This window comes from Leucopleurus acutus (genome assembly GCF_964270905.1).
Source record: "Leucopleurus acutus genome assembly, chromosome: 13".
NCBI lineage: Eukaryota > Metazoa > Chordata > Mammalia > Artiodactyla > Delphinidae > Leucopleurus > Leucopleurus acutus.
In genome coordinates, this window is record NC_139155.1 from 62,487,362 (window position 1) to 62,499,416 (window position 12,055).

The following is a 12,055-nucleotide window of genomic DNA, read 5'->3' on the forward strand; positions in this document are numbered from 1 at the left end:
TGCGCGTCTGGAGCCTGTGCTCCGCAACGGGAGAGGCCACAACAGTGAGAGGCCCACGTACCGCAAAAAAAAAAAAAAGAGTAATTAATTCTTGTTTCCTGTGAATTAGAAATAGTCTAACAGTTCATAGTTACATTAATTTGAATATCTTCTTACCATTTTCAATGGTTTTCACTTTCAGTAACAGGTTATTCTGATCTGAAATGGGTTCTTTAAAAATCTCAAACATTATAAATATACAGCTTATCTTTTTTAAAATTTAAGTATAGCTGATTTACAATACTGTGTTAGTTACAGGTGTACAGCAAAGTGATTCAGTTACATACATATATTTTTTCAGATTATGCTCCATTATAGGTGACTGCAAGATACTGAATAATACAGCTTATCTTTTGAATATTTAAAATTCATTAACTGAGGGAAATGAGAGCACTGTTAATTAAATCTATTATTTGATAAACAAAGGGTAGCTGGTGTGGATAAACCAAAATCATTTCTGCTATCTCAGAGTGGAAGAAAAGTGCTCCTGGAACATGGGTGTGGCCGGTGTGCTGAGACGCAATTGGGCAGGAGGCCAAAGGGGCAGCAGGCTCTTGGGCCGCCCTGTTGGTTGTCTGGGCACCTGGCTCACACCCTCACCTGCCCTGACATCCAAGGGCTGTCCACACTCTGAAAATACACGCCACGGCGGGGCAGAGAAGAGCTTTCAAAGGGCCTCTCGTTCTGATTCAAGTGATGTAAAGAGAAGCAGAAGGTAACAAAGCATCAACAAACCAAGGCTTTGTACCAAATATTCAATATAAAGCAAGGAGGACAACTGGCCAGAAGAGAACCGGCCTAGCCAAATTTCATGAACAACTTTCTTTCAGAGAACGTGTAACATTGAAGATTACTTTTATCTGAAATATACACAGCTGCAAAACATTATAACACCATTCATTACATAACAACAGAAAAAACTGAAATAGCGTTTCATCTCCAAAAGAAGTCAGGACACACTTTTTGCTGGTGTTTTAAAGAAGGCCAATCACAAGAATGGCGGTCAGGCATCGGTTGCACATCACACCACTTGCCTGTGTTAAGATGTAACTCCTCTGCGCCTCTTCTATGTCAACTAAGCTGGCATTAATATAATCATTTTCAGCATTTTGCAGTTTAACACGACTGTGATCATCTGAAACAGAGCATGACAAATCATACCGTCATTTCAAACTTGCATTTCTTTTTTATTTTAATATTAATTTTCTGGATATTTATAAAACGATAGAAGAGACGAAGAAAAATAAATTGGCACCCCAGTAGAGTCAAATCCCAAATTACTCCCCTTTTTACTATTTTTTAAAAAGATTATTTATTATTTTTGGCTGCATCAGGTCTTAGTTGCGGCACGTGGGATCTTTGTTGAGGCATGCAGAATCTTTCATTGCAGTGCACGGGCTTCTCTCTAGTTGTGGCACGCAGGCTCCAGGGTACATGGGCTCTGTAGTTTGCGGCACACAGGCTCTCTAGTTGACGCACGCGAGCTCAGTAGTTGTGGTACATGGGCTTAGTTGCCCCGCAGCATGTAGGATCTTAGTTGCTTGACCAGGGATCGAACCTGCGTGCCCTGCATTGTAAAGCGGATTCTTTACCACTGGACCCCCAGGGAAGTCCCCCAAATTACTCCCTTTTTTAAAAGAAAGTACAAAGATGAAATCCTTTTGTTTGTTACTGTGTGTTAGAAGGAAGTGCTTCTGTTAGTGGTAGTTTAGCTGTTGTTTAACTAGAAAAATTGACCAAAGAGTAAAACATAGTAAAAGAAATAAAGCACCTATCTTCCTAAAAGTAAAAGGATGGTTAAGCTTCTTGATGCCTAAGAACTAATAAGTCTACCTACAAAAAACAATGGCCTTGGGCTTCCCTGGCGGTGCAGTGGTTGAGAATCCGCCTGACGATGCACAGGACGTGGGTTCGTGCCCCAGTCCAGGAAGATCCCACATGCCGCAGAGCGGCTAGGCCCATGAGCCATGGCCGCTGAGCCTGCGCGTCCAGAGCCTGTGCTCCGCAATGGGAGAGGCCACAACAGTGAGAGGCCCGCGTACCGCAAAAAAAAAACAACAACAAAAAACAACAATGGCCTCAAATAAATAAGACCAGATCCCCACAGTAACTACATTTCATTTTCTTCATTCAACAGATGTGCATTCAACTATATATAAATAATTTTTAGCACTTAATTATATAACTAGATCAAGTGCTAAACTATATTTAACACACTTGGAATATTCCAATTCTTTAAAAGACAACTAAAGATACTTCATTACTTAGATTGTGTTATAACATTTTAGATATACTAGTTTTTTAAAGTGAAAATCTCACAGATTTAGAATTGATGCTAATTTAAATACGTGGAGCACAAAACTTTACCTATATCATTTTGGAGGGAAGGGAAGAGAAGACACTGCGAGAGGAAGCACACGTATAATAACAGAACTAGTGTTAACTCAGATTTCTAAATATATGACAGGCAGAGGCATATGACTGAATTATAACCTACATGCATGTTTGATGTCTAACTAGAGAAAACGTTCTATTGTAAACTGCTCCCCTCAAGGCAATACCAAACAACCATTCTCTCCCCCACTTTTAAAGTAAAAAAACTGTTCACATTACCTCCATGTGAAAGAAAATGTTAAATGGCTTTAGTTCCACACATCAATTTATGTGAGATGTTTCTGCTGGATTGAACCCAAGACCTCTGTAAATATTACACGTCATGTGCAAACAGGAAAAGCGAAGGTCTTGTTATAGTAAATCACTTATACTAGTGTTCTCGGAAAGATGATGTCAACAGTCACTTTTTTTTTAACAGTCATTTTTTTTTTAACAGTTTGATCACTCTTTAACTGTTATGTGAGAGAGTAAAAAAGTCAGCTACATAATTAACAAAATAAAGACCATACACCTCCTAGATAACACTTATCAGAAGAATAATGCATGCTTTCAGAATACTACACAATCCCTAAAATTCAAGTTCCGCCAAAATATAATACTAAAGGAACGTATTTCCTCATGCTGTAATCACAGAAAGAACAGAAACCCCGGAGACTAATCATATCTATCGCACAAGTGAAAAAAGCAATTTGGCAAAAGAAGCAAGAATCCATAGGCACTGGGAAGGTTCCCCTACAGGGCGCTGGGAATTCAGTTATGCGGCAAGTCATCCAGACCCTTCCATAAGCCTGGAGAAAGACCTCAGGGGTGTTTTAAGGGTATCTGACACCCTGCCTTCAGGACTTTGAACTGGGTTCACTGTTATTTTCTCTCCAGTGTTAACATCTATACCTGGTGTCACTCCAGCTCATTAAAAACATGAATCACACACCCCCAGACCCGTTCCCTGGAGCCCGAGTGCTGACCAGTAGGGGAGCAGGGTGTTACCTGAAAGGCACCCCCCAAAAGGAAGGTAATCCTTGGGAAAAGTCTATCTATTTAGAACTGGCTACAAGTGTTGGCTGAACCTATGTTTTCTCCTCAGGACTGATATTTTTAAACTTTCAGCTACATCTAACATCATTTTAATTCTTCTGTTCCATTAAGAAGATTAATAAAAAATGCAAAGCATGTAACTTTTTGATTCAGAAGAGAATCTGTGTAGAGTAAAAAACGTAAGAGTTTCTTGTGTTAAATAAAACATATCACTTTAACACTATCTACCAAGTTAGGTATAAACATTTCAGGAAGTGAAACTATCAAAGTCTTTTTATGAGTAATTGTGACTTAATGATTTATATTCTCTGGCAATGATAACAAAGAGAGACAAAGCCTCTTTTCCCACGAAGAACCACTTACTGTCTGGTCTGAAATATCTGTGAGGGTGACATGGGTCCCCTTAACACTTGAGGTCAAGTGTCTCCTCTCCCTGCCCGTCACGACTGGTCAGCCCCAAACCTGTGAACGGTTCACTCCAAACCAAACTTCTGACTTCTGAGTTAGAAAAAAACCCAGGAAGTTACAAGCTTTCTCCTCTCCCCAAAGCAGTTGATCCTGCCTAAGAATCTCTGAAAATGAGACTACCAGATCAGAGTCCCACAACATCGGGGCCATCAGCACTTTATCATCATTCTAAGTGTATGGTTATCCCCCTCTTCCTTATCTTTTAAAGGATGCAGCAAAGGGAGAAAATGAAGATGATTCAAACTGCATTGCAGGAGAGGCCAAAAAAGCAACCAAACCACACCTCACAGGAAATCTGATTTCTCAACATCTAATAACACCACCAGCAGGACGATCAAGAATGCATACTTTTCTCCACAGTGGCATCATCGGGGTGAGGGAAGAAATGCACACCCCATGGACTGTGGCAATGAGCTGGATTAGGCAAACTTCCAACCATGAGTCCCCGCACCTCCCACCCGCAAACAGCCTGTTTTCTGAGAAATGGCTTCATCTGTCAAGAAATGACTGGCTCTAGCTGTGGCCTGAGCTGACAACACAGATTAGCTTCCTCTTTCAATACTGTCACAATGAGCTTTTTTCCCCCATCCCACCCCCCCACCCCCCCAGTTTCACGTTTTTTCATTACTGTAAAGACATCTCCTTATGGAAAGTCTTCCAGGTCAAACAGGAAGGGCTCACATTTATGCCGAGGCAGAGATCAAGAACAATGAACAGAAACTGGGCAGAAGACTGACTATCAGCACAGCTTTAACAGACTTCCTGCTTCAGGCTCCATTCTCAATGGGGGACAGTAAGCGTTCGGCACTGATTTCCACACCATGTGGCGCTTCCCAGCCAAGAATGTAAGCATCTGACAGATGTGTCAACTCTCTTTAATTCTACAAGTAGATACTGGAGGCACAAATAACACGAATTTTCTCTCATAAATCAAGCAATGAGCCAAAAGCAAAGCTAGGGCTAAACCCCCGTCAGCATTGGCGTGGCCATGTCAGTGGAAAAGAAACAAGCCATCGTGCAGAGGGTCAGCATCTCAGCCGTCTCCTCAGCAAAGTAAAACCATACGAGCTGAACGGTTCCTTTTCTGACGACATAACCAACCACAACAGCTGTGCAGGACTTTTCACTCCTGGGACGTGTCAGGTGCTCGCTGCTCTCCATCCTCACCCCTCATACCCTGAGTCGTGTTGTGCACGTTTTGCTGACACTCGGGCCAGTCAAGTCATCAGCCTCGATCACACCCTAGAGAAGCAGCAGCAGAGGCCCAGAGACGCCCCAGATCCTCCCCGGCATCGCCGCCCACCCTGCTCTTTGCCTCAGGGATGACTTCCGCCTCCATCTCTGCACACACACCTCACCTCTTGAAGGCCTGGCCCAGGACTTCCCTTCTCTGATGGAAGCCCCCCTCCTGCACATCCCGCCCACCAGACGATGTGCTCTTTAAACTGACCACCTTCCACACTTGGTCAACACATACATGCCAGGAGCCAGGCAACCAGGACAGAGAGATAAGACATTATTTGTTTCAAGCTTTTTAAAAGAAAAAAAATCCTATCGGGAAATAAGTCCTAGTGCCGTACCGTGCTGCGCTGAGTATGGTGGGAGCAGGCCAGGGTAAGAGGAGGGGAGGGGGCTTCCAGCAGGAGGAGCAGCAGGAAGAGGAGCACAGGGGCTGCTGAGAAGGACCAGGAGGAGGAGAGGCCCTGGCAACTCCGCACGAGCACCTGAGCTTCGAGGAAAGAACGAGCAGCGGACAGAGGACGGGCTGGAACGAGGAGGACGGCCTGACACTCAGGCAGTCCCATCCATCGGGGCCCGTGGCACAGCCGCATGGACCGGCCACCAACAATGCTGTGTGGAGTGCACAAGTGGGCTCAGCCTCCTCCAAACGAGGGGCCAGCTGCCTGCACATGTCCACCTCTCTGAATCCATCATGATTCCAAGTTCCTAAACTTGACAGGACAGTGTTAACTGGTTAAATTCTGCCTCTGCACATCCCCAAACTGAAAAGGGCACCTTGAACCCACCCCAGAGTCTCTGAGATGGAAAGACTAGGAGGTGTCCTTACAAAACGGGTAAAAGTCACCACTGTCGCTTGAACACGGACACATTTCCTCTTCGACAACATCTATAAAACAAGACATGGGACTTCCCTGGTGGCGCAGTGGTTAAGAATCTGCCTGCCAATGCAGGGGACACAGGTTCGAGCCCTGGTCCGGAAAGATCCCACATGCCGTGGAGCAACTAAGCCGGTGCACCACAACTACTGAGCCTGTGCACTAGAGCCCGCGAGCCACAACTACTGAGCCCGCGAGCCACAACTACTGAGCCTGTGCTCTAGAGCCCACGAGCCACAACTACTGAAGGCCATGCACCTAGAGCCTGTGCTCTGCAATAAGAGAAGCCACCACAATGAGAAGCCCATGCACCACAACAAAGAGTAGCCCCTGCTTGCCGCCAACTAGAGAAAGCCCACTTGCAGCAATGAAGACCCAATGCAGCCAAAAATAAATAAATAAATAAATTAATTAAAAAACAAGACACACCACGCTTTGGTCTCACACAATCAGTGAGCAGCTCACCACTTTCCTTGAAGCTCAGATCTCTCCTTCTAGGAGAAAGGAAGGGAGAGGGGGTTGGGGGACGAATGGTATTTCCCTTTCATCCACAAACCCAGGCCCCTGGAACCCATCCACACTCCTGGGGAGCTTACCTTCTCGCAAAGGGAGACAGCAATAAGCAAAATAATTAAGTATTTTTATCACATGTTATACAGTAATAAACCCTATGGGAAAAAAGAGCAGAGTAAAGGGCAGCTGTGCTGGGAAGGGGGGCAGGTTGCAATTCTAAACAGGTGGTCAGGTTGGGCCTCACTGTGACAGTGACACTGAAGCAAAGACTTAGAGGAGGTCAGCCACATGAATATTTGGGTCAAGAGTGTGCCACGCACAGAGAAGAGTGAAGGCTTTGTGATGGGTATGTGCCTCACGTCTGGGGATGGCGACTGCGGCACAAGCCCCGTGAACAAAGGAAAGAGAAGCGCCTGAAACTTAGGTTCAGAGTTGAGAGATCCTGTACTGATTCATTAAACTCCTAAATCCAACTATCAGAGAATAAAGGCTTCTACTTCCATTTTCTCGTAGCACCTACCAGCACGGTGTCATAACAATTTAGGCTAGCAAGTGGTCAAGAATTGTTTATACAATGAATTCCAGAAAATGTTCATATTCAAACTGTTAAGCTGTGGTAGAATTTTTTTAGAATGACATGTCATTATTAAAACACTCTAAACGTCAACAGGAGATGAAACTACAACTGACTTGAGGAGTAAAGTAATTCAGCAAAAAACAAGAGCTCAGAAAGCTTCAGGACTTTTTAGTAGAGGCAACTGGAATCATGTGGCCAGATGAGAGAGAACAGTGAGAGAGGCGAAGGGGCGTGGGTGTGGCCCTGGGGTCTGCTCTGGCTCCATTGGTCCCCATGGCCGAAGAAGCCGCTGTGACCTGCACGGAGCAGGGCGGCCCCCGGAGGTGCGGGCCCAGGACCCGAAACCCAGCACTGGTCTCCTGGGCCTCTTTCTCATCTGTTAAGAGGAAACAGCCAGACTACACTCGTCCTTCACCACTATTTCTACTGACTGACCCTCATTTATACTCTAAACGTGTCAAGTACAGAACTCCTCAAAAAGTCCTATTTTATCTTAAAAATTTACAGAAACTTAAAAATTCTACTTTGCTATGTATCTGTATTTTAATATATCAACCACTCCTTCCCCCAATGCCCGTTCTGAGTACAACGGATGGTCCTGGAGGATGTGCCCGGCTTCCTCACTGACTTAAGGGCTCTCCCTGCAGCCCCGGCGCAGCTCCAACACCAGAGCTGTCCACATGACGCGGTGGCTACAGGTGGGGCCTGCCGTGACGAGGCTCCAGCCCGCTCAGCGCCCAGGCCTCAGCCATCGGCATGGCCAGGGACCCTGACAAGTTCACTGCATCCCACCCCCGCCTCGCACAGTGCCCTACCCAGGACCCGATTCAGGAAGGCCGTGAAATCCAGAAACCTAGAAAAACACTGGAATAACCCTCACACCTGATCCCCGTCTCCTCTTTTGCAGGCATCACTCGTGTGGAGCAGTTTTATCGCGTGTGCAAACTCATGCACCCGCCACCACAAGCTCCTCTGTGCCCCCTTCAGAGTCTCTCTTCCCCGACCCCGTCCTGACCCAGTGATCTGCCCTCTCCCGTAACGGCGGCACCATTCCCAGAACGCTGTATAAATGGAATCACGCAGGAGGTAACCTTGAGACTGGACTCTGCTCAGTGGGAGTCCTCTGGGGCCCACCCAAGCTGCTGCAGGGCACAGGGAGCTTCCCACGGCAGGAACAAAAGAATCACGGTGTGTTGACCACTTACCCACTGATGGACACTTGGGTCGTTTCCAATTTGGAGCTCTTACAAACAAAGCTGCTCTGAACACCCATGTTCACATTTCTGTGTGGACATAAGATCGCAATTCTCGGAGATAAATGTCCAGTAGTGCAGCGGCTGCGTCATATAAGGTAATCAAGAAGCTGCCACACCATGTTCCAGAGCAGCCGCACCATCCACCGTCCTCTGTTCTCCCCGCTGCGTAGGAGATCCAGCTTCTCCACGTCCTTGGAGTCTGCAGCCCTGTCATTTCAACTCCTCTAGTATGTGTGTCACAATCACTCACCACCATGGTTTTAATTTGCTTTTCCCTAATGGTTAGTGATGTTTTTCGTGTGCTTATGTGCCATCTACGTTCATCATCTTCTGCCCATTTCTGAACTGGACTGTTTGGGATTTTTACTGCTGTATTTTCAAAGTTCTGTATATATTCTAGATATGAGTTCTTTGTGGTTTATAAATATTTTCTCCCACTCTGTCCTCGTCTCTCCATCCTACTAACGGGGTCTTTCACAAAGCAAAAGTTTTAAATTTTGGTTTAGTCCAATTTGTTGATATTTTTCCTTTTATGGATTGTGCTTTTGATATCATGTTAAGAACTCTTCACCAAAAACTAAAAACGGAGATAGAACCAAAGGTCAAAATCCTAACAGTTAATGAGAAAGCTTTTAAGTAAAAGAGCTGTCCACACAATGGATTTTGAGAATAAGTGCATTTAGTCTTTATTTTTTTAATGATTTTTTAAAAATTAATTAATTAATTAATCAGTTTATTTATTTACGGCTGCGTTGGGTCTTCATTGCTATGCGAGGACCTTCTCTAGTTGTGGTGAGCGGAGGCTATTCTTCCTTGCAATGCATGGGCTTCTCATTGCAGTGGCTTCTCTTGTTGCAGAGCACGGGCTCTAGGCACACGGGCTCCAGGAGTTGTGGCACTCAGGCTCCAGTAGTCGTGGCACACGGGCTCAGTAGTTGTGGCGCATGAACTCAGCTGCTCTGTGGCATGTGGGATTTTCCTGAACCAGGGCTCGAACCCATGTCCCCTGCACTGGCAGGCACCAGGGAAGTCCCACTCTTTATTTTTAAACTTTAGATGTGATGAGGAAGAATGTTAGCAAATATTTACAGAACAGTTACCATAACATTTAAGTTATATCTATACTTATTCTGATTACTATTATACAATAGTTTTTATCTAAGTGTGCTTAGCAAGAAAGATGACAAACACATTCTTGTCATGTATAAAAATCTGTTTTCATAAATTGAAAGTCTATTGTCTTGTAATTCTGAGACTATCAAAATGTTTATTAATTACTTGTCTGTGAATTTTCTGGATTATCTATGAAGAAAAAAACCATATAATTCATAACTGTAGTGGTTTTGAAACATGCCCACAGTTCTTTGTGACAACTCTCCCCTCTTGAACCCGGATGATGTGGTACCTCGCCCTAATGAACAGAATGTGGTGCAGGTGATGTGTGACTTCAAAGGAGAGGTGACACAGGCAGTGCAGCTCCCGGCTAGACTCCAAGGATGCTCACTCCTGCAACTCAGGGGCTACCGGTGAGGAAGTCCAGGTCACATGGAGATGCCATGTGCAGGTGTTGCAGCTGACGGTTTACCACTGGGTGAGGGTCCAGGCGACCCAGCCTGGCCACCACCTGAGCTATGCTGCCTGGGAGACGGTGAGCAAGACCCGCCTGCGTCCAGTCAGCCTCCCGATTCCAGACGTGGCGAGTGACTGTTAGGGTCTGAGGGGGTTATTAGTTAGACAGCAGCAGTTTCCAATCCTTATGCCTTCGTTTCTTATTCTTCTCTTACTGTAGTGTCTGGGACCCAAAGTACAATGTCAAGTGGAAGTGGTACTTGTGGGCACCCTTGCCTTCTCCTCGAGTTTTAAGAATGTTTGTAACACATTATCATTAAGAGTGATGTGACTGTAGGTGTCCTCTCATGTTAGTTACAGAAGTTTCCTTCTGTTTCTAGTTTAATACGTTATTTGTTTTTAATCAGGAGCAAGAACTGACTTTAAATAATCTTTTTGCATCTATCGAGATATTCATATGGCTTTTTCTCTTTTGCCTTGTTACTAAGGTTAATTACATTTATAAGACTGTCTAATTCTAAGCCACCCTTACATTGCTAAAATAAACTTAATACAGACACTACTGTATTCAGTTTTCTAACCTTTCTTTAGGATTTTTACATCTACATTCATGACGTAGATACGCCTGTAACTTTTATTCCTCTCACTAAACTTTTCTGGTTTGGACATCCAAATTATCTAATAGCCTCACAAAAGGAACTGAGGAGTATTCTCTTTTTCTGTTCTCGGGAAGAGTTTTTATTATTATTAAGACACGCCTGTTGGGACTTCCCTGATGGTGCAGTGGTTAAGAATCCGCCTGCCAGTGCAGGGGACACGGGTTTGAGCCCTGGTCCAGGAAGATCCCACACACTGCGGAGCAACTAAGCCCGTGGACCACAACTACTGAAGCCTGCGTGCCTAAGAGCCTGTGCTCTGCAACAAGAGAAGCCACTGCAATGAGAAGCCCGCGCACCGCAATGGAGAGCAGCCCCCGCTTGCCGCAACGCAACTTACAGAAAGTGCCGCGCAGCAACAAAGACCCAACGCAGTCAAAAATAAATAAAATAAATAAATAAATTTATTTTAAAAAGACACACCTGTTAAAGCATCTAGTCCCAGTGTTTTCTTAGTGGAAACATTTTTTTAATTAATTTAATTTATTTAGCTGTCACAGGTCTACTTAGACTCTACTTCTCCTTTAATCTGTGTTGGTAAATTCTATTTTTCCAAGAGTCTGTTCCATTTCTTCTAACTGATCACATTTATTGCCATAATTGTTTGCAGTACTCTAGCTTTTTAATTCCTTTTACATCTGTATTGATGTTTCCCTTTTTTCTCCTAATGCTGTTTATATGCACCTGTCTCTGTCTTTCTGGGGTTTCTGTTTTGTTTTTAAATATTTACTGTATGTATGTGTTTGTTTATTTATTTATTTAGCTGCGCTGGGTCTTAGTTGTGGCATGCAGGATCTTTGTTGTGGAATGTGGGATTTTTTAGTTGAGGCATGTGGAATCTTTTTAGTTGAGGCATGCGGGATCTAGTTCTCTGACCAGGGATTGAACCCGGGCCACCTGCATTGGGAGCATGGAGTCTTAGCCACTGGACCACCAGGGAAGTCCCTGTCTCTCTGGTTTCTATGTTTGTTTTATTTTTCTTGCCCAATCATGCCAGTTTATTAGTCTTATCAAGGAACTAATAATTTGGTTTTGTTTGGTCCTTTGATTTCTATTCTTCTTTTATTTTTGTATTATTTCCTTTCTGCTTTTTTTTGGGGGGGGGCGGTTTTATTCTGTTACTTTTACTCTAAATTGGGTTAGACACTTAGCACTTTAATTTTCAGCCTTTTGTTTTAATACAAACATTTAAGACAGCATATTTTTTTGCAGTACTCTTTTTGCTGCTTTATGCAAGTTCTGATAAGTAGAATTTTACCTATTGTTCACTTTTAAGTTTCCATTATGATTTCTTCTTAATCCATGAATCATTTAGAAATCTTTAAATCTCCAAATTTATAGGAATTTTTATCTTTTTATTAATAATCTATAATTTAATTGCATTACGGTCAAAGAACATGGCCTGTAAGACAGTAATTCTTAAACTGTTTT

General features: G+C 43.9%; 1 protein-coding gene across 3 annotated transcripts in view; it reads right to left on the reverse strand.

The window, feature by feature from the left end:
* PTPN2 (protein tyrosine phosphatase non-receptor type 2) overlaps window positions 1-12,055 on the reverse strand; it is a 76,552-nt gene that overhangs the window by 34,281 nt on the left and 30,216 nt on the right. For all 3 annotated transcript variants that reach the window (XM_082853455.1, XM_082853456.1, XM_082853454.1), the window contains exon 3: window positions 1,074-1,174. In XM_082853455.1, coding sequence (XP_082709581.1) covers window positions 1,074-1,174 — 101 coding nt within the window. The remainder of the gene's footprint in view (window positions 1-1,073; window positions 1,175-12,055) is intronic.